The sequence below is a fragment of the Cloeon dipterum genome, chromosome 4 (assembly GCF_949628265.1).
Source record: "Cloeon dipterum chromosome 4, ieCloDipt1.1, whole genome shotgun sequence".
Classification (NCBI taxonomy): Eukaryota; Metazoa; Arthropoda; class Insecta; order Ephemeroptera; family Baetidae; genus Cloeon; species Cloeon dipterum.
In genome coordinates this window covers 994696-1015956 of record NC_088789.1, presented here as the reverse complement: position 1 = coordinate 1015956, position 21261 = coordinate 994696, and the positions used below count along the sequence as shown (strand labels likewise).

The following is a 21261-nucleotide window of genomic DNA, read 5'->3' as shown; positions in this document are numbered from 1 at the left end:
CGCCACTTTCCTTATGCGGTCAGTTTTATCATTTCCACTGGAAAATTGAGTTCCGTGTGTTTATTATCGGGTAAGTCAGAAATATATAGTCAAGAATAATATAATTTACGCGCATGCGGCTAAAAATATTCATAAATCTGCTCCAAGAATTAAAATAACACACATTATCCTCTTCAGACTGTAGTTAAAGCCTTACACTCAATTCATTCTGATTGATAACAAAAAGGAAAAGGCAAGGGAAGAAGGATTTATTTTTTCTTAACATGATTGTGAGGAAGCGCCGCCGCTGGCCGCCATCCACTCCGCCGTCTCTCCTGCTGCTACGGCTGGCTGCCTGCCGCCGAACCTGCCGCTGCTGGTGCTAATCCGTAGATCGGCGCTGCTCTTAGCTCCGCACTTAATAGTGGCTTCACTACTTTATTCTTTAACCTCCATGTCCAACAAACAATCAATTCCACTCTGCTCTTACTTGACTCATAAGAAAAGCGAAGCCCTAGCTGACGGAGAGAATATTTTTACTTAAACGCAAGCCACATCGAATGAAACTGGCCTCTATTTTAGGTTTGAACATCGTTGGCAGTGGCTGGTCCTCAGTGACAGGAGAAAAAGGCAAGCACGCTACTCCAGAAACTGCGAGATTTTTTATTTAATTATTTTATTTGTCTATATACAGCGATACAGTAATTGAAGCTATATACTCACAGTAACTAAAAGCTAACGAAGAATTAAATCGATATAAAACACGTGTGCGGGAACGTTGGGAGAATTCGCCGCGTCGGCGGCGTACTTTACTGTCGACGTTTTCTATTTTAATAAACGGGTCAAATCTTTATAGTTGTAAACTAGCGAATGTGCGGTAGAAAGAAAAATCTGAAAGAAACACTGGAAAATATTCCTCGATTTTGCCATCAATTTTACTATAGTTTAGGTTAGAATGAATATTCTGCTGATATAATGAGTGGAATGTACCGCATAAATCCTGGTATAAAAATTAAAATTAAATGTGGTCAATTACTATTTAGGAATTCAGGGATCGTCCCCCGTCGTCACACACCAGTTAACAATCTCGTATATTTGGAAAATTATCAACGTGTCATTTATAACAACCACGTGTCACGTGTTCAGGGTGATTTAAAATTATTGGGGAAAAAATCTTTCCGTTTCATTACAACGTGTAAAATGGATTTTATTGAAAATTTTTAGAACGGCTACTATATATACAAAAATGCTTGCAATCAGCAACATCCTCCAATTTTTTTTAGAAATAACATCAATTGCTTCTGAATCCTGCTTACTTTTTCTTCATTCATAGCTTTTTCCTTTCTGCTGAAAAAGTCCCACATGAGCCAGTTTCAGTAAACGCCAGGTTTGGTCGCGATGTCATCGCTTTGTGCGGAATTGTCAGAATTTGTTGAAGATATGCAACCTGCACAACTGGACTGCTCTGCGGCACAGCATTATAATTCCTTGCCGTGTGCTTGATGAACGTGTGAGAGTTTATTTGCATTTAGAAAAGATGATTTTAGCAATAAAACAATAATTTTGTTGGCTGATAATGTAATGACTTTATTGTTATACAACCCGTTTTATGTTTGGTGACTTTTATAGTTCATGCATTTCATTATTCGACTAAACTTATATTTAAACCACAATGGTTTTTCATAAATATGTATAATTTCAATTTCAGCAACATGTTTAAGGTGTAAGGTGTGTTTGTAGAATAATTGGCTCATTTGAAGTTTCTGTAGGTGTCAAAGGAGCACAAGTAGTTTTTGGCAGCTTCATACAGAAATCCAAACTGGACCTGAAAAATAGATCCACAATTTTTGACAAATTGATTCAATAAAAACTTTGCGTTGGAAAAATTTCCCCAAATTTTCAGGATTTGATGGTTATAGTTACAAAATGTTCAATTTGTAAAGACCTCTACCTTAAATTTAAAAGATTTAAATTTCAATTTTTTAATTGAATTGAATTTTTTTCTTATAGTGCGAGTGATTGGCTTGATTGATAAAAATAACATACATATATACATTTTCAGTCCAATTTTGATCACAAATTATACCAAGGAGAATTGAAAGCCGGAAGCCAAAAAAAGTTATTTATCGCGATGGCTAACAGAAAATGAAATTATTTATTTTTATTTGTAAAACTTACTTCTGAGGAAAGAAACGCCGGTCTCGATTTCCTCAGAGTCCGCACCGCTAGTCCGACGTCGACCTCGTTCTCCAACTTGATTTTTTCGATCACGAAACCAATGCCGAGGAAAAGGCCGCAGGCCGTCACTCCGTCACTAATCAGAGGGATTTTAATTTATTTTTGCTTAAAATTGCTAAGAGAAATTCGCCACTTACTGGCAAACAACGGTGATGACGTCTTTATCATTCGTGATTTTCAAACTATCCCATAGCTCAATGAGCAATTCCGTGTTTGGCGGGGTGACCTTCCCCGGCCTCCAGTCGTAGGCCATTTTCACGCTCACCTTTTTGGATATTCCCCTCTAAAAAATTAAATTTTGATGAAGGAAAAAAGATCATGTATGAATGGTTACCGTATTCAGTTGCACATTCAGAGTTTTGAACTTCTTTTCCTCTGTAAAATCATCCAAAATAATTTTGAGTTTTCCAAAGGTAAACCGGCGTTCTTTTGATGGTAGGAATTCGCCCTGAAAGATTACTTTTAAATTCTGAAAAATGAAACTAGCAAATTTATAAACTTCTGAATCTGAAATAAGCGGTTCGTTTAGGACGACGATTTGTTTGACGTTGTTCTGGTCGATCATCCTCCACAAATCCTCAACTGTATTTTTCATCGGCACTTGCGTCGCGATAAATTGTTTGGCTTTCTGATATCCGTCTACGGTGACGGCGTTGATAAAACTCGTGGTCACAACGTTTTCGTAAGGAAACAGTCGAACGATGGCGTTTGATGCTGCATATATTGGAGTTGAATTGATGAAAATGTGCAAATTAATAATTAAGTACAACTTATAACGTACAGGAAATAAAGTCTGCGTTTCTGCACTTGGCTGTTTCGTTTTTGACAGGCGTTTCTACCCTCTGAAAATCTCTCTCGCAGATTTCTTTCAGTTTAGAAAAATTCTCATTCAGGTTCTTCCTGTTGTTTGCCTGAAAGAACATTCAAATCATTTTTAAATATGAAATATAATCAATTATACCTTTAGCTTCTTGTATTCTTCACAGAATTTCTCACAACTGATTTCAAAAGTTGGATTTGCAATTATCTCCAAGAGCACCAGGTGTGCGAATTCGTATTGTGTCTGTCGAGTTTAAAAGATTTTTTCGTAAAAGCATTTTATTGGTAATTTTTTGTACCAAATTGTCGATTAAATTGGCTCTCTGAGATCGCATTCGAGCAAAAATATTGACGACGTCGATACGGCCGAACGATCTGACCATTCGAAGGCAAGCATCGATCAAAATGACCGTTCCTGTTCTTTTCACTCCAGCACTGAAATTTTCGAAACTAAAATCTGGTTCCTTCACCTCAGATTTAAGGAAATTACCTGGAGTGGACCAATATTGGGTGGTTTTTATCTTTGTGTTCAAACATTTTCTCGACAAACATCGCCATAGACTGCGGATACGGCGGCACTTCGTTTTCAGGCCAACTCGTGTAGTGAAGTTGTTGAACCTTCAGCAGATTATTTGTTTTTAATTTTAATAATTCTTATATTTATTTACGAGTCTGTTAGTATCATAGCGTGAAACCAATAAAGCTCTCGTGATAAAGTCGGCGGTTATTTCCTCATTAATGGTGCGAACAGAAATGAGGCCGTGTCTCTTTTCCTGGTTCACGTCGGGCCAGTATTTTTCACACTTTTTCTGGTATTGAAAATAATTTAGATAAAATTTATCATACTTTAAAAACTATTTTACCTTTCCACGTTCAACTAGATTGGTTACCATAACAATCAACGATACTTTTTCCTGCCAAACCATTCGCCAAAAGTCATCGAGAGTGTCTTCCGTTGGTCCTTGGCCCGCAATATATGCTTTTGGCCGTTCGTAACCCTTTGAAATCAATTACATTATTTAATTATTAGATTAAAAATCATTGATTATTACGTCCACGTAGTTGGCGTTGATGTAGTCGGAGTTTTTGTCTCCAGGAAGAAGCACCAGTTTCACACGTGACCAGTCGTAAGCGGCCAAATAGGCGTACCGGTTCTTGCTCTTATTTTCCGGTTTGAAGCCGCAATCCCAGGACTGCGTTTGACCAAGCGGGAATTTCTTAATTATTTAGAAACAATTAATTATTGTTTTGGGTAAAAATGTAAAATCTACCTCGAACTGGTCCTTGAGGAAGTTTACTCCTGCAAAGGCCGATAGCAAGTACCGTTCAACCTCTGTTGACTTCGAATCTTTTGGCCTGTCTCCCAACACAAAAGCATGATCCTCTAACAATGTCTGGTAATCAGTTCTCTGATTATCCGAGTTTTTGAAAAATTTGATGCTGGGTAGATTGATTACTGGCCGAGAGTTCTGCAATTTCCTTAAATAAATCCAAACTGCGAGAGTGGCGAGCGCGGTCAAAATCCCCAATATTGTTATCACTGAGGTGAGCACTAATCGTAAGAGGTTCTCTTCTTTTACTGGAATATCAAGGTTTAGTTATTCCACATCTAAAAATTCAAACATTCAAAAATAGGCTGTGAAATCTAATTTATTGAGAAAGTAATAAAATTTTATTAAAATATTGCCTTTTGTGCAGCTGTCTCCGTGAAATCCAGCCAAGCACGAGCAACTTCCGCTCTGGCCACACGCTCTCACTCCAGCACAATTGTTGCCGAACATGCCACATCCGGGAAGCTCGGAGAGCACTAATTTTTTTTAATTAACTCAATGCAATATCTAATACTTACATTGCGTCAATTTAATTTTTTCCTCTGTCGGATCAATGTTTTTATTCACTAATGAAGAACAATGCGTCATAGCCTGTCTAGGTCTTATCACCGTAAAACCTGCAAATAAATTCAAATATGAGTGTATTTTCCAACCAACATTTTAACTAACCTTCTTTGCAGAATTTAACCGCGCCAATTACAATCTCGATAATGTGAGCAGTCAGCTTTACTCTCCAGCCTCTTTTAAGCGTATGATCTCTTGAACTTATTCTCGCAGTGAACCATTCATTAGTCCTGTCTTTTTTGTTGATAACCTTCTTGAATTGAATTCTCCTCATTTCATCAACTATCTCCAAAGATAGTACAGTTGTTTCAATTCTGAAGGATTTGGTCATCAGGAAAATGACATCAATGCATAAAAAATCTGACGAATCTTCACTTAAAAGCAATTCCATCGAACTTTGATTTGTCGAAGAATGGAGGACGTTATCTAGAAATGTTCCAAAATATTAAACACGGCAATAGTTACCATAATTTCATTAGATTATTAACTAAACCCTTGATTTCAATTGAATAAATACGTACATGTGTGGACCTTGAAGAGACCTGTCGCACTAGTCCTAAAAGAGACGTAATAATCCGAATTTTCCTTCATTTGACTGCAAAATAAATAAATTGAATTTTAAAAAAATCGCCCAAAATCTGCTCTGTTTATAAACCTATTTGGAACGAGGTGAGCAAAAATCTTGTCTGTTATGATTAACACATCTTTTCTATTTGAGTCATGTTTAGAAATTTGCAGAATGGCGTGTGCCCATTTCTCTCCTTGGCTAAGAACTTTATTGTTCTGAAAAGATGTGCTTATTAATAACCAATTTCACACATCTAGAAGCAATCCAACCGTTGTAACTGCATAGGGTCTACCACAGGTTGGATATCGATTTTTCGAAAATTCAGGAGGTATTTTCGTGCAGTATCTTAAAGCAGAAGTGTGACCAATTCCATCGATAACAACGTTCACTCCTTTTGCAAATATTGGATCATCCGTAAATAGGAAACGTGCTGAGCCGTGGGCCAGAATTGAAAAATGCTTTGTGAAATTTAGGCCTTTCGGAATGGTAAATTTGGGCTCAAATCTTTTCTGCACCAAGACAACTGGAAAATCTAGAAAAATGATGAATCATAATGCCTGTGAATTTATTACAGTGAAGTTTTACCATTCCAACGAAAGTCAGTAACCAATGGAAAACGATCGGACCAATCGTCTTTATTGAACTGTGCTGTATTCCAAAATTCACATCCTCTTTCAAGCACCAAATTGCAATCGTACTTAGCGAGAGGAATATCAGCTCCGTTTAAAGACTTCACATCCACTTTTGTGAAATCTGCAAATTTAATATTTTATTCCTGGCCCATATCATTTGCAACCAATATAATCATATTATTTTCGGCATAAACAAAACTTTTAGAGTACCTTCAATATTATCCAGATCACGTTTTGAGAATGCCACTGCTTCATCTGAGACGCAGAACTGTAGCTGCCCCGATTTTCTAAATTCAAACAGATATCCATGCGCGCAGTTGAAATCTGAAAATCATTTTCACCCGGTATTGTATGCACTAATGTACACGCACAAATGCAAAACACACCTTTTGCCATGAGCAAAACAATCAAAGACACGCCTAACATTGTGAATTTCTCTCAACCACATCAGTAAAAAGCAAGCGCTGCACTAGAAGAGCGACAAAAACGACAAAATTGTCACTTCTTTATATGACGCCACTTTCCTTGTGCGGTCGCTTTTTTATCATTTCCACTTTATGTGAAACGCAGGTCTTAGTTTATCATGTGAAGACAGGAAACTAGTCAAGAATAATATAATTTACGCATGGCTAAAAAGATTCATAGATCTGCTCAATAATTAAAACAAGCTTCCTCTACAAGTGTACAGCACACACTGTTGATAAAGCCTTACACAGCAGACATGCAGCACTTTCTCATTCTGATTGATAAAAAAGTAATAGGCAACGCAAGGATTTATTTTATCTTGACAGGATCAATAAAACAGATTTTGCTGACTGCATCAAGAGCCTGCCAGCTCTGAAATTTGTCTAAGTTTATGTTGCATGTATGAAAATGAGTGAAATAAAAAATTCAAACCAAGCTGAATATGTATTTTGGTATGATTAACATACAAATAAGATTGTCCCTGCAGGTACAATTTCAACAACGGAATTCATTTTTACGTTAGGAGCATACAAAATAATCAGGGCCATTACTGTGGATTTAAATTTTTAAATTGTGTGTTTGACAGTGTTTTAGCTTAGGCCTTGTTTGGCTCGCCTATTATCTCTTGATTGCTGACGTTTTAGCGACCTGATCGCTTTTTCAAGTGCCTTTTCTCTTTTTATGTATGATATGATGTTAGATTAACAAATAAATGAAAAATATGTACAGTAGATTTTTTTGTGGTTTACTGATTAATTTTTTATCACTATATATCATTAGCTGGTCACTGCGGCTTGTTGTCGGTCGCATCCCCCGGACAATTACAGAGTCATTAATTTTCATTCGACACCTCTTCTACTTCTTGCAATACAAAGAAATGGTATTTAGGATGGGGGAGTGCAGGGGGTAGCGGCAAGAAGGCGGCTGAATTGACCGCGAGATAAAAAACCGCACTCAGTGCAGTTCAATAAAAAAAAATCCTCCTCGGATGTGATTACATATAATCTCACAAGGAAAAATGCCATAAATAATGCCAAAAAATGTTAATTATGTGCTGATAATACAGCAACTGCGAAAAAAAGTTTGAACAATCTCAAATATTTTAATTACTTATGATACATAGTAATTCATGGATTCAGAGAAATTTTAAAGAACAATAGCTTTTTGCCAATGTATTTTTAAAGCTTAAATTTAATTATTTTTAAATTGCGTTACTCTATTCATGGAAGGATCCCGGTAAAATAAAAAACACATTTTAAGTATCAAAATTAAATATTTTGAAGCAAGGGCTTTTTTATTTAGGCTTGAGTGTGCTCAAAAAACTAAAAGCTAACTAATAATTTAATCGATCTAAAACACGTGTGAGGGAACGTTGGGAGAATTCTCTTCGTGCTTCAATCTCGATGTTTTCTTTTTTAATAAACGGGTTAAATCTTTATAGTTGTAAACAAGCGAATGTGTGGTAGAAAGAAAAATCAAGACACACTGGAAAATATTTCTTAATTGCCTTGGATTTTATTGAAAAATTCAGAACTGCTTCTATATATACAAAAATGGTTGCAATCTACAACATCCTCCTATTTTTTAGAAAAGGCCTAAATTACTACTGAGTCCTGCTTTTTTTCTTCAGTATTCATAGCTTGTTTCATTCTGTCGAAAAAGTCCCACATGAGCCAGTTCCAGTAAATACTAGGTTTGGTCGCGATGTCGTTGCTTTGTACAGAGCTTTTCTTATTTTTACCATGGTTTCTCTCCAAGACTTCGTAGAACGTTTTGAAATATCCGCAGTGTGCTAAATGTCCAAAGGCGGTTGGACAGGTTTTGACCTTGTCAATAAATTTATTCAAAACTCTGTCAAAGAATTTCAGCAGCTCTTCGTGGCTGTTTTCACTCAGCAAGTCGGAATTGTTTTGGATATCGTTCAAAATGTTGGCCCACGAGGACTTTCTGACTCCAACCTTCTTATCCTCGTAGGTGCCGAGGAGCTTGTCAAGGAACTTGCTGTACCAATTCCTTAAATCGTTTTGTGCTGACTTTAATATCACGCTGTACAGCGAGATGAAACAGGGTAGTAGAATTTGGGCCACCTGCCAGTCCCTCATGACATAGTCCTTCTTCTTTTCGTAATTTTCAGTGTTCAGACCTCTCATGCATTGGATAACAATATTTAGGCATCGATTGGTCTAAATAAGGAAAAAAAGAATTATGCACTTTTAATTGCGAAAACTGATGTAGAATACATTTATTTTATTCGAATTAAGAAAAAATTGTAGCAGATATAGCGCATTTAATTTTAAAACTTTTCAAAACAAATAAATTCTTTGTCTTTTATATCTGAAAGAATTTTTGTGCGTGAATATAACTCAATACCGTGTTTTGGATATCCAAAAGGTCAATTTCCTTCGCCTTGTCGACGGCAAAGACCGGTAGAGATTTAAAATCAAACAAATCATGGTAGTAGTCAGCTTTAACCGTTTTAACTAAGGATTCGATTTTGTCAACATCAATGTCCACGTAAGTCAGGCTGATGTTTGGAATAAAAATCACAGGCGACACTCTGTATTTCTTTGTTAAGTAGAAAAGGGCCTCGGCAATAGCGATCTTAAGCTCAATAATGGTATTTAAATTTAAAACATGCCCAATGATTCCTCTGTCGCTTATTTCCACAGCCAAACCACCTAGTAAAAAGGAACATTTTAACATTCAATGAATATATATACTTGAAAGATAAATGCAACACCTACTTGACCACCGCTTTACTTTTTTCATTCTCTCCTTAAACTCAGCGTCATTTTCCAACAAATAATCAAAGGTATGTCGCTTTTTTCCTGCATTTTTGGTTATTTTTTTCACAAAACACTCTATATCTATATTCCAATCGTTCAGCGTTTTTTTCCAAGTCACGTCATCTGGTAGATCCTGACGACCTCTGACAAGATGTTCATTGGAATTTCCAAAAAGTTTTAGGTTTTTGCTTGGCCCCCTCCAGAAATCCAGATTGAACAAGAAATTCCTCTTCTTGAACGTCATACTTCCTCTCATCAACTGGAAAAGCCCTGCGTCTGGGTCCCAATGTTCCCAGCACTTAACTCTCAGGTTGTGAATGTATAAGTAATTTTCGTCGTTCCAAAATTTTAGGAAAGTAAGTATTTTGTTGAGTATTATTTCGAAAACTTTTAGGTTTACAACATAGATATCTGGCTCGCTTTCGACTTGGTATTGCAGGTAGTCAAACAGAAATCCGATGTTTCGTTGCGTCGTCTTCAGTAGTCTGTGCAAGCACATTAGATGAGGCTTGAATTTCGCAGGAACAGGATATCTGGCGTAAAACTCACGCATTTGCATCTCAAAGTTTGATAGATGAAACAAAGATTGAGTCAACCACTGGTAGAGCAGGACTGGCTGGAATGGCAATTGGGCCAACACAAACGAAGAGACAGCGAACCATTCGCCTTCTGCTTGGTCTAGTTGATGATCTAGTTTATGCTGGTTAAAATATGATTACGTTGGATATAAAACATTTATTTTTAAAAATGAATGAAATATTTATTAGACACCTTTTATTTTTAAAAAGAGTTACCTTTAAAATGAAGTTAGTCATGCTGGTTGATATGTGCGGCATGCTTGAAATCTTCGCGTCCATGGACCGAATTTGCTTCTCGAACTCGCTCCACAGTGGAAATCCGTGCGCCTTATTGGAGAGCAAGAAATGAGCTGCATCGCCCCAGTATTCTCCTTTGCTGGTGGTCTCCAGCACAGGCAAACTCATTTTATGTTGCCTGCACTCGATTGAAAACTCAAATTATCTCTACGCGCGCTTTTTAAATTGTATGCTTACTTTTCAGAAAGATAGAAAGGAAAGGTACTTTCGACGAATCGGAAGCTCTCCTGTTGCTTCGTTTTGATTTCTTCAGGTAGGCTATTGAATGCCCGAAAATCTGCTAACCTGTTAGCATTTAAGTAATGATCTAGAAAACGAAACGAAATATTGGACTTTGGGAACTTGGGCAAAATACGCGACTGCAGCGGTGACCCCATGTTTCACTGGCGATTAACGTCCTTCTCGTTGTGCTTTTTCACGAATAAGGTTGAGCTCTATGTTGGTGAGCTGATCAAGGTATTTGTAAAATTTCACGAATTTTTCTTAATGCCAGAAAACTGCTGTGAATGTTTGAAACGTACTGCATACAGCCATTTCTCAAATATTAAGAACGGTCCAAATATTTATTAAGAAATTCTCAAGTTTTATCTTTATATGGCAGAAAACTGCAAGTAAAACATGTGAAATATTCATTGAATTATCTATCAAAGCTAATACAATACATATGTATATGCTGGTATGAAATGAAATAATTTAACAATTTAAATTTCTCATGTGTATGCAAGAATTCTATTTGGATTGGCGCCAGTCTGAGCTAAGCTTCAGCAGAGGCCGTGTGGTATCGCTGTCGTCCGGCTCGGCAGCAACGAGCAGCAGGCGCCCCTCCCCCTTTAGAGGCTCTCTCTGGTCAGCTGCTCGAGCTCGCCAATATTTTGGATTTTTCGGCCGATTCGCCCAAATTTATACCGCGTAAGTGCCACCTCCGGGGTTCCTCTCGCCCCCTTTCAGCCCCTTGGGCCCGCCGAGCCGCCACGAAGGCCGATTGTGGCGCCGGAACTGCATTCTTGCGCGCCAATCGATCCACTTGCCCTTTTCGTTGATTGCTTTTCGGGCCTAATTCCGGCAATTACGCGCTAAGCAGCGCCTCTGTGACTTAATGCACGATTGCACCATCAGTTTGTCGTGACGAAGTATTTCTCATGAGTGCTTTTCCGCAGCTGGTGAGTTGCGCAGAGGCCTTGCCGTGTCCCTGATGACCGCACCAACATGCCGAAGAACCATAAGGTGGGCTTCAATGTCTGGACCAAAAGTCGCTGTGTCCCCTACTCTGTGCTTCTCGTCTCGGTCACTTTAAAAATTCGTGTTTTTTGATATAATTTTACTTTTAAATTAGAAAAAATTTAATTTTTTTCTCGATAAAGGGAGAAAAAAAAATGATTTTTACCAAATTAAAGACTAAAATCAACCCCTTGAATGACCTAGATCTGTATTTTACCCTAGCAAACTCAATTTTTTTCCCGTAGATGATTTGTGTGTCAGAAAGTTTTTGTTTGGCCCGCTGCACCAAAAGGCTGTTGTAAACACACACACACTATTTAAGTTTTTCGTTTGTTTCAGTTAGCTGCATGAAGTTGCTGCATGGCCGCCTTCCTGAGTCGCACGCCGATGGCCGCCCCCGCCGCTAACGGCCGGCCGCCCGTCGGCCTGCCCGCAGACATGGTCCGTAAAGTGCGCGACAATTCTCCGTTGCAGGTGTTCGTCAACGCCAAGCGCAAGATCAACGACATTTACGTCGAGATCGAGGACTACGTCAAGGACTCCGTCGCGTACATGAGATGTATGTTTGATTATTATTAATTAGATGACGAATTTTGTTCATTCTCTCGCTGCGGACTCTGCTTCTTTCGCTAGAAGGAATTGGGCCCGAATTTTTCTTGACAAAATCAGTGTTACGTCAGCCTGAGATATTTATTTATTTATTTTTTGAAAAAAATAAACAGGCTAACCTTGATTTGTTTAAATATTTTTATCAATTTAAATTCAAACAAGTAAAGGATATAAATCATTTTTTGCCCCAAAAAAAAGGCTGACGTAACCCTGATTAATTTAAAAACAAATTTTTTATTCTAATTTCAATAACAGTTTCAAATAGATAACGTCTTAAACCAACTTGTTCGGAATGTAAACATTAGAGGCAAGCAAAAATGACGTCACTGTCACTGATTACTGGTTATAAATAGCTGGGACTTTTGCATGGCTTCAATACATTTTTAAATTATTATTTATTTTTCAGCTGTGCAAAATAATGAGCAGCTGTTTGCAAACGATGACTTCAAGATTGTCGAGAGCCACATCAACAAAGTTCGAGGAATCCGTGATGTGTTGCTCAGGGATCACATGAAGGTCGCCTTTTTCGGCAGGTTCGTATTAACTTCCTTTCAATTTATCGTAGATTCTAACCCTCTGTCTCTCTCAGGACAAGTAATGGTAAAAGTACAGTAATAAACGCCATGTTGCGGGACAAAATTCTGCCGAGCGGAATAGGACACACGACCAACTGCTTTCTGCAGGTGGAAGGTTCTGAGACGGGCGAGGCCTACCTCGTTACTGAGGACTCCAGTGAGAAGCAAAATGTTAAAGTAAATTAATATACACTTTATTATTATTAAGAAAAGAATAAATTCATCTTTTATTGTAGTCTGTGGGGCAGCTGGGTCACGCGCTGTGCAAGGAGAAGCTGAAGGAGAGCCAGATGGTGCGCATCTTCTGGCCCAAGGAGAAATGCTTGCTGCTACGCGACGACGTCGTGCTGGTCGACTCTCCTGGAATAGACGTCACGCCCAACTTGGACGAGTGGATTGACAAACACTGCCTCGACGCTGATGTATTTGTTTTGGTTGCCAACGCCGAGTCAACACTTATGGTCACGGTGAGAAAATAATTTTTTTGCACCTGAATTAGCAAAAGTACTCTAAATATAAAATAAGAGGCGGTGAAATGGACCAAAAAACTCAATTATAAGCGATCTCGCTGTCAAAATCGCAAAAAAGTCCTCAGGTTGCGTGACCTGAGGAAGGTTGATGACATACAAGGATGAAAAATAGCCGCCAAGCATCGGCAAATGTTCTCGATATTAGTGAAAAAAAATTAACCGGCTTTGGAGCGGATCTCAGGTCGGGGTACCCTGAAAAAAGGTCGTTAGGGTACCCCAGGTTGAAGTGCCGTGCGAGACCTGTCCGATGAGGGGTCGTGGTTGATTATCGTATGAACGGCCGAATTTTAACAAAAATTAAAATCATTTTGCCTGACGCGTCGCGTGAAGCTGATAATTAAAAAATTTTAATTTTAATTTTTGTATGGGCGCGAAAAATCTGAAACTCAGTTTCCAGACCGGCGGTGGTCCTACGCATGCGATGGAGCCAGTAAGACCCTTAAAAAGTTTTCCATAAAGAAAAAAACACGAATTTTATATTTTTCATGTTATCCTTACTTTTCCGGGACTTTGGCAGAAAACCATTTAAAATTCGAGAAATGGTCCGCTTTTGGAAAACCACACACGAGCGGACGCACCTTGACAAGGGGCATCGATTGGTACTAGAATCGGCGCCGTCCGGCCCATATGGCCCCGCCTGGGCCAAAAAACAAAAGTTCGGAATGTCACAAATTCCGTTTTCCCGACTTTAAAAATTAATAACTCGGCTCTTATGGGACAAAATTTATATAAAAAAATTAATCTACGGTACCCGAACGTTTAGTAATATCTTCATTCGTATATTTTTTGCTTATGGTTGTTTTATTTTGTTTTCAGGAGAAAAACTTTTTCCACAAAGTATCGCAGCGTCTCTCCAAGCCGAATATTTTCATCCTGAATAACAGGTGGGACGCAGCAGCTTCTGAGCCTGATTATATGGACGAGGTATGTATTTAAATTAGGACAAATAGGTAAAACGCTAGCCTACTATCAGTGCTAAAATCTTCGCCTTTTATGCTACAAATTAAATGTACAAAAACCCTTTAAGAACCTTAAATTTTCTTGCTTGCAAGCATCCCATTGACACGTCCGAAGAGGTAAGCCCTGCTTCCTTCTCCTCTAGCTTTCTTCTCCACAGTCTTTTAATTCAGTTTCCACAAATAATTTTGGTTTCCGTTTGTAGGTCAGAGGCCAGCACACAGAACGGACAATCGACTTCCTTGTCTCGGAACTTAAAGTTTGCTCGAGCGACGAGGCAGCACAGCGCATCTTCTTCGTCTCAGCCAAGGAGGCCCTGCAAGCCAGGCTCCAAGAGCAGAATGGACACCCCGCGCACAGTACTAAACTAAATTTAAATAAATCAACAATTCAATTAATTTTTCCCTTGCAGCTGGTGCGCTGGCGGAGGGTTTCCAGAAGCGATACTTCGAGTTCCAGGACTTTGAGAAGAAGTTCGAGGAGTGCATCTCGCAGTCGGCCGTGAAAACCAAATTCGAGCAGCACTCGCAGCAGGGCCAGCTGGTGGTGAGCGAGGTGAAGCGAGTGATGGACGCCATCTACGAAAAGTGCCTCAAGACCAGGGCTGAAAAGCTGCTGATGAAGAAGGAGGTGCAGGACCGGCTCAACTTCACAGAGAAAAACCTTATGCTGCTCACCCAAGAGATGAAGGACAAGATTCACCAAATGGTCGAGGACGTCGAACAACGTGTTAGTACTCATTTGGAAATTTATCAAATACTTGCCAAACAAAAATTTCAATAAAATAGGTAGAAAAAACTAAATTGTTAAAAAAGTGCAGATTTTGGAGCGGTTAAGGAGTCTAAAAGACGCCGAATTTATGGGCGAGTCTGATAAATTTCGATTTTTTACTGTACGACCCATAGGAGCTGAGTTATTTATTTTAAAAGTCTGAAAAACGCGATTAGTGACGTTTGAAACTTTGGGTTTCGGGGCCTTATGGGCCCGACAGAGCTGATTCAAGTTCCAATTGATGCCCCTTAGTAATGCGCGTCCACCTGTACTAGATTTTCCAAATTCGGACCATTATTCGAATTTTTATGAATTTCTTTCAACCAAATTTAAAAAAAAAATCGAAATTTTCTGAAACTTGTTAATTATTTTTATTTTATTATGTTTGTCTGATCGTACACCACGACCCCTCATCGCACAGATTTTGGACGAGGCTTTTACCCTAGCGACCTTTTTCAGGTTACCCCAACCTGAAATTCGCTCCCGAGGCTGGTTTTAAATAGTTTTTAAGTTATATCGAGCACATTTTGGCGGTACTCGGCTACGATTCTTTACTCTTGCCTTTCACCGACCCTCCTCAGGACGCGCAACCTGAAATCTAGCCTCTGATTCTTTTCTTTCCACAGCCCTACTCATCTGAAAACTAATTGGAGCAATTAATAAATGTAATATCCTTTGATCAGGTGTCGAAAGCGCTGAGCGAGGAGATTCACCGACTGTCGACGCTAGTGGACGAGTTCAACCTGCCGTTCCACCCAGAGCCGCTGGTGCTGAACGTGTACAAAAAGGAGCTGCACGTGCACGTGGAGAACGGCCTGGGCAGCAACCTGCGGGCGCGGCTCTCGACGGCGCTGGCGCTCAACATGGAGACGAGCCAACGCGAAATGACGGACCGCATGGCGGACCTGCTGCCCGCCGACAAGAAGCAGGTCTCGCTCACCATCCTGCCGCGCCGCGAGCCCTTCGAGATCCTCTACCGGCTCAACTGCGACAACCTGTGCGCCGACTTCCACGAGAACCTTGAATTCCGGTTCTCGTGGGGAATCACATCGCTGATTGCGAGGTTCATGCGCGGCCGCAGCGCGGACGTCGCCGTCCTCAACAGGGTCGAAAGGGTTAGTGTTAATTTTTTCTTTTTAAAAACCTTTTTGGAGGGGAAGAAAACTGGAAACATTAATCCTGACGTGATATTTAAAATCATCAAAATTTTGAAATCTTTTTTCCAACTGATTTTTTCTTTATTCAGATTCCGCATCCTCTGACGCCACTTGGGGACCCTGGTCACCAGGTTTCGCTGCAGAGAAGCGTTTCTAACGAGGACTGGTCCTTCCTGTCGAAAATCGCCGTCGCCTCAATTTCCTCTCAAGGCACTGTCGGCGGAATGCTCGTCGCCGGATTTGTAAGCTCGCCCATACTAAGAAAATTCCCAGACAATTAAAATTAATTGAATAGATGCTGAAAACGGTGGGTTGGCGGCTGATCCTGGTGTCGGGCGCCATCTACGGCTGTCTCTACATGTACGAGCGACTCACGTGGACCAACAAGGCCAAGGAGCGCACTTTCAAGAAGCAGTACGTCAACCACGCGACCAACAAACTCAAGCTGATCGTCGACCTCACCTCGGCCAACTGCAGCCACCAAGTCCAACAGTGAGTGAAAACAAAGCAATCTGTTTTTTCTTCTGACAAACAAGTCGTTCGCACAAGTGGTCTTTCTGCAAGTGCTCATTTATTTTGGCAATTGCGGAAATCAATGCATGCTATTTTTTGCTGTTATCAGGGAGCTGTCGAGCACGTTCGCCCGGCTGTGCCACCTGGTGGACGAGAGCACGGAGGACATGAGCGGCAGGGTGAAGGCGCTGGAGAAGGAAGTGAAGCTGCTGGAAGAGTCGGCCAACTCTGCCAAGGTTCTGCGCAACAAGGCCAACTACGTGGCTCGCGAGCTGAACCTCTTCGACGAGGCCTACCTCCGCCAGCAAGACTAAACTTAAGGAAATTTTGCTTGTTGTCTAGTCTGCGCACGGAGGCACGGCCCGCCCCGGCCGACGGTAGAGCATTTTTTCAACGACGCAGCTTGTTGCATGGATTTCCTTCCTCTTAGACTGTGTACCCGATTTAACATTACTCGATAATAAATTACTGTTGCAGTTTATTTGCACACGTTGTTTTCTATTCTATCCTTGGTGGAAAATTTCCAGCGCTTGCCCACATTATCTTGGCAGATTTCAATTCCTCTCGTCAAGATCTGTCCAACAGACTATGAAACCTTTTTTGAAAACTCTTTGCTGTCAAATTAAATAGGATTTCAAGTAAAGAGACAGTCCTAGTAAGGAGACAGTTCTAACTGGGAGGCGCACCGGCGCCGACTCGCTACTTGCTGCTTTGCACCTTTGCAGCATGCGTGATTTGGCTTCAGGGGACGAATGTCTAGCGTTTCAAAAAACGTCCACGGTGCGGAGGCAAGTGGCCCTTGAGTGGGCTTGAGTGCGGCCTCCTGCGCCCATTCAATCCGTTCGCCGTGTTTCAGCATTCGTGCTAGTGCAGTGCGCGCCCTTCCCTGTCCTCCGGTTCTCGGACAGGGATAAAAAGAGCAAAAAATATAAGGCAAACATGCAAACTATATGTCAGTTCATCGCTTTCTCTTCAATTCTAGCTCTCGCACGTTTTTAAATTATTTAATACATTTTTCAAGAGTTTCATGATCATTTTCCTTATTATCTATTATTGAATTTAAGAAAAACCCTTCGATAGTAACGAAAATAATTAATAGTTAAAATTTAAATAAAGTTTATTTAAAAAAAATCCCTGAGCTGCAAATTTTTGTTATTTTCCTTTTTAACTCAAGAAAATAACAGACACAATTTTAAATCTTCATTCGTTTGGCTGTGGAAAACCTGGAAACCCTGATTGGAACGGGGATTAGCAGGTGCTCCGTGTGAGTGCGTTCAATTATATTTTTGCATTCCCGCGGGGCGCTGCTCATTCACGTCTCGGCTGGCAAAGCAAACAGTGGAAAGTTCCAAGAGGCCATCATTCACTGGGGCATCGACGGAAAATTAATCGGCCTCTCAATTATCTAATTACCAAAGGGGAAAATATTTTGCACGCGAGTGAACCGCCCTCCTTTCATCAAATCCCTTTAGCACAATTTTCAAATTTATAATATATACTTTAAAATGTATTTTGAGAAGGTTAGGCAAAATGCTGTTGCCAATGAATGGACTCGTCCCTTAAGATTGAGTTGAAGCCAAAATTGATGAGTTAGCAGTGTAATTTGTTGAGAAAGTGGCTGCAAATTTAGCACTGTATCCTTACTAGAACCGTCTACTTACTTGATATCTCATTTTATTTCACAAACAAAGAGTTATTTAAAAGGTTTTATACGCCGTTGGACAGATCTCGACGAGAGGAATCGAAATCTGCCAAGAAAATGTGGTCAAGCGCTGGAAATTTTGGAGAAAACTTGAAAATTTTACTGTAAAACAAAAATTGTGTATTGCATGCAACAATTACAATAATATTTAATTTACACCGTTTATATCGATCCACTTTAAATAAAAAGGAAACATTTTTCCGCCTCGCGCGTCGACACTTTTACGAGGGGATTAGTTGTTTGGGCGTAAGGAGGGTCGGAAATGGAAATAAATTATGCAGCGGCGGCCGGCATCAAGTTGGGGTGCATTTCGGGGGGCTCGTGTTGCCGCTAGACAAATGGGATTATGCGGGTCGAAAATTGTAATTACGCCGGCGAAGAGAAGGCGGCGCATATTTATGGCGCTAATCCATCATCAAATTTGTTTGCGCGCGCACTTCAGCTCGGCGAGATTTTTAACCTTTTCGCCTAATCTCCAACGCGTGCCAAGAATTATACGGCATCTCCCCCGCACATATTGTGCCACTCTTTGTGTTTACATCGCCTTTTTTATATTTCAACGAAGGAAGTTTATGTATCAAGGGCAAAAAGAGAGGCGTCTGTGAATTTTAAAAGCTCCTCGCGAAAGAATTAATTTGTGTAAGTGTTGCCGCAGGGAATATTTTTTCTTAATTTTTATTCATAACTTTTAACAATCATGCAACGAGCTCTAGAAGATAAACAATACAAAAAATTAACAATCAAAAAATAAAATAACACATAAACTATCATTGAATTCAGCCTAATAAAAAAATAAATTCTCATTTAAAAATTAATTATATTTTTGACGTTCATCGTGAGGTACGAAAGCTATATGGTGCCTGCTGGTATTACCGGCCAGCGCTAGTGACCGGACAAAATGAGGACTACGCCCCCTAGAGTCGATAGAAAAACAAAAAAAATGTTGCATACACAGTGCCACCTTCTATTAGAATGGTACACTACGAATTAAAGCTCAAATTGGTCGTGAACCAGAAACACGCGGCGAATCAAGTTGAGACATGCCATGTAAAGCGAATGTTAACAAAAGAGCTATCCAGTGCCTCATTTTGAATTAGGAGCTGTCGTCAAGAATTCGGATAGTATTATGTATTATAAGCTATGGACGGGAAGAATGGTTCATGAGGAATCCATTCATGTCAAATTTATGCATGAATTAGGATTTAAACTAAATAAAAGTGCCTAAAATGCAATGTACGGTAATAGGACCCGTTGGAAATCACCTTGCTGTAGTTACCGTACAAGTTGAATAAAACCCCTCCCCATCATCGGAATTGCATAAACTACCCACCGTTGGAATCGTCTCGACCTCCCCTGACAAGCTGAAGGGTTAAGGGGTGCTTACCCTCCACCCCTTAGTCACTATGCATCATCCCCCTCGAAAAAATTGAATCATTTAAAACTCTGGATTTTTGTTTTAATTTGCATTGAATTAAAAAATATTTTATTAAGTTTTGAACTATGGGACGAGGTGGCAATTTAGTAGAAGTTTTGGACATTTTAAATATTTTTAATCCCAGCAGAGGAAGCATATACTAAATTTTTTACTATCAAAATTGTGGCTATGGGGTTGAAGGGGGATGAAGTTGGCACCCCCAAAGTACTTTAGCTGGTTAGTGGTGGTCGAGACGAGTCTTACGGTGGTTAGTTTATGCAATTCTAATGGTTAGAACTAAAGTTTGGGAGTTTGCAAAAATAACGAAATTTAAACGAATCATATTTTTTCGTGTTTTTGGGTCATCTTTGCGCATCCAAATCTCGGGTTCTCAGCATCAAAATTGTAAAAACTACCCACCGTTGGACTTGTCTCGACCTCCTCTGGGTAACTAAAGGGTTTTGGGGTGTTTTATATCCACCCTTAAGTTGCCATACAGCCTTGAACGATGCAACACTGAGCGGCGCCAGGAACGGTGGTCGCTTGTTATCAAAATTTAAATAATGAAGGATGGTTTTTTTCACCCCGTAAACCCTTCAGCTACTCAGAGGATGTCGAGACGAGTCTAACGGTGGGTAGTTTCCGCAATTCCGATGGTTAGAACCCGAGATTTAGAGGTGCAAAGAACCCGAAATATGTCGTGTTTTTATTGGAAAATCTAAAAAAAATAAAAATATTCTGAAATTTTTCCAACAAAATATGACACATTATGTCCAAAATAAGGTGATTACAACAGATCATGTGGAATAAAGCATCCAAAAGCAATGAAAACCGCACTTTAATCAAGGAAAATGAGCTTTGGCCGGTCACTGGTGCACGCCTGTACGGTCACTAGTGCGCATGGCCGGTAAAGCATGATTCTCGTCCGATCGTCTTTTGTTCGCTCAGCTGGCGTTGTAATGCGAATTTGACGACAAACTCTACGTGAATATCACTCATGAAGGTCTTGTGAACAGTTATCATCCATAATATTATAAGATAAGCAGCTATTTCTCTAAGAATTTTCGTTTCAAAGTTGTTCTGATGCTTAAGTGGCCGGTCACTACCCCCGGCACCATATTCCTTTATTTTTAGTATGATATAAAAATGCAGTAAATTGTATGATAAATCAGTGTCATATTCAAATTAATTAGGGAATTTCTAATAAAAAAATAATAATAAAATCGGAAAATTAACCCAAATATTGTATTGAAAAATAAACAATAATAGCTGAACTAAAGGAAAAGCATGTGATTCCACTACAAAACTCAGTAATTAAATATTCATTGCCATCTCTTAAATGACCAAATATGCCAAAATATTTAAAAAACAAAAATCAAATTTAGTCAAACTGAGAGAACAATTGCTGTACATGGGTGACCTAATTTCTGGAAAACCTCCACAGAATAATATTATCAAACTTGAAATCCTCTTTTGGCGCGTGTGCTTAGAATCTTTTCCCCTCCTTCTCCTCCTCCTTCGCTTACTGAAATTGCCACTCAGTGTTCTTGAGAGGGAA

At 39.6% G+C, this 21261-nt stretch overlaps 2 protein-coding genes across 5 annotated transcripts; one reads left to right on the top strand and one right to left on the bottom strand.

Moving 5' to 3' along the window:
- Window positions 1–1552: 1552 nt before the first annotated feature.
- LOC135944136 (receptor-type tyrosine-protein phosphatase epsilon-like) lies at window positions 1553–6626 on the bottom strand. 2 transcript variants are annotated; one of them, XM_065490906.1, is made up of 22 exons: window positions 6518–6626; window positions 6342–6455; window positions 6085–6252; window positions 5769–6031; window positions 5587–5714; window positions 5453–5526; window positions 5037–5357; window positions 4886–4984; window positions 4724–4843; window positions 4308–4615; window positions 4089–4253; window positions 3900–4034; window positions 3705–3845; window positions 3527–3654; window positions 3336–3471; window positions 3179–3280; window positions 2999–3128; window positions 2717–2931; window positions 2552–2665; window positions 2355–2500; window positions 2158–2293; window positions 1553–1804 (listed from the first exon to the last, which is right to left on the bottom strand). In XM_065490906.1, the coding sequence occupies exons 1-22, from the start codon at window positions 6555–6557 to the stop codon at window positions 1730–1732; spliced, it is 3258 nt and encodes a 1085-aa protein (XP_065346978.1). In that variant the 5' UTR covers window positions 6558–6626; the 3' UTR covers window positions 1553–1729. The 2 variants fall into 2 exon arrangements, with proteins under 2 accessions (XP_065346978.1, XP_065346977.1); XM_065490905.1 differs by having other exon boundaries at window positions 2552–2931.
- Window positions 6627–11032: 4406 nt separating this feature from the next.
- Window positions 11033–17068, top strand: Marf (Mitochondrial assembly regulatory factor). Of its 3 annotated transcripts, XM_065489028.1 has the most exons (14): window positions 11033–11166; window positions 11415–11481; window positions 11815–12034; window positions 12491–12617; window positions 12674–12836; window positions 12896–13126; window positions 14006–14113; window positions 14242–14265; window positions 14352–14505; window positions 14559–14875; window positions 15601–16032; window positions 16164–16316; window positions 16370–16566; window positions 16697–17068. In XM_065489028.1, the coding sequence occupies exons 3-14, from the start codon at window positions 11836–11838 to the stop codon at window positions 16899–16901; spliced, it is 2310 nt and encodes a 769-aa protein (XP_065345100.1). In that variant the 5' UTR covers window positions 11033–11166; window positions 11415–11481; window positions 11815–11835; the 3' UTR covers window positions 16902–17068. The 3 variants fall into 3 exon arrangements, with proteins under 3 accessions (XP_065345100.1, XP_065345102.1, XP_065345101.1); XM_065489030.1 differs by lacking the exon at window positions 14242–14265; XM_065489029.1 differs by lacking the exon at window positions 11415–11481 and having other exon boundaries at window positions 11051–11166.
- The last annotated feature ends 4193 nt before the right edge of the window (window positions 17069–21261 follow it).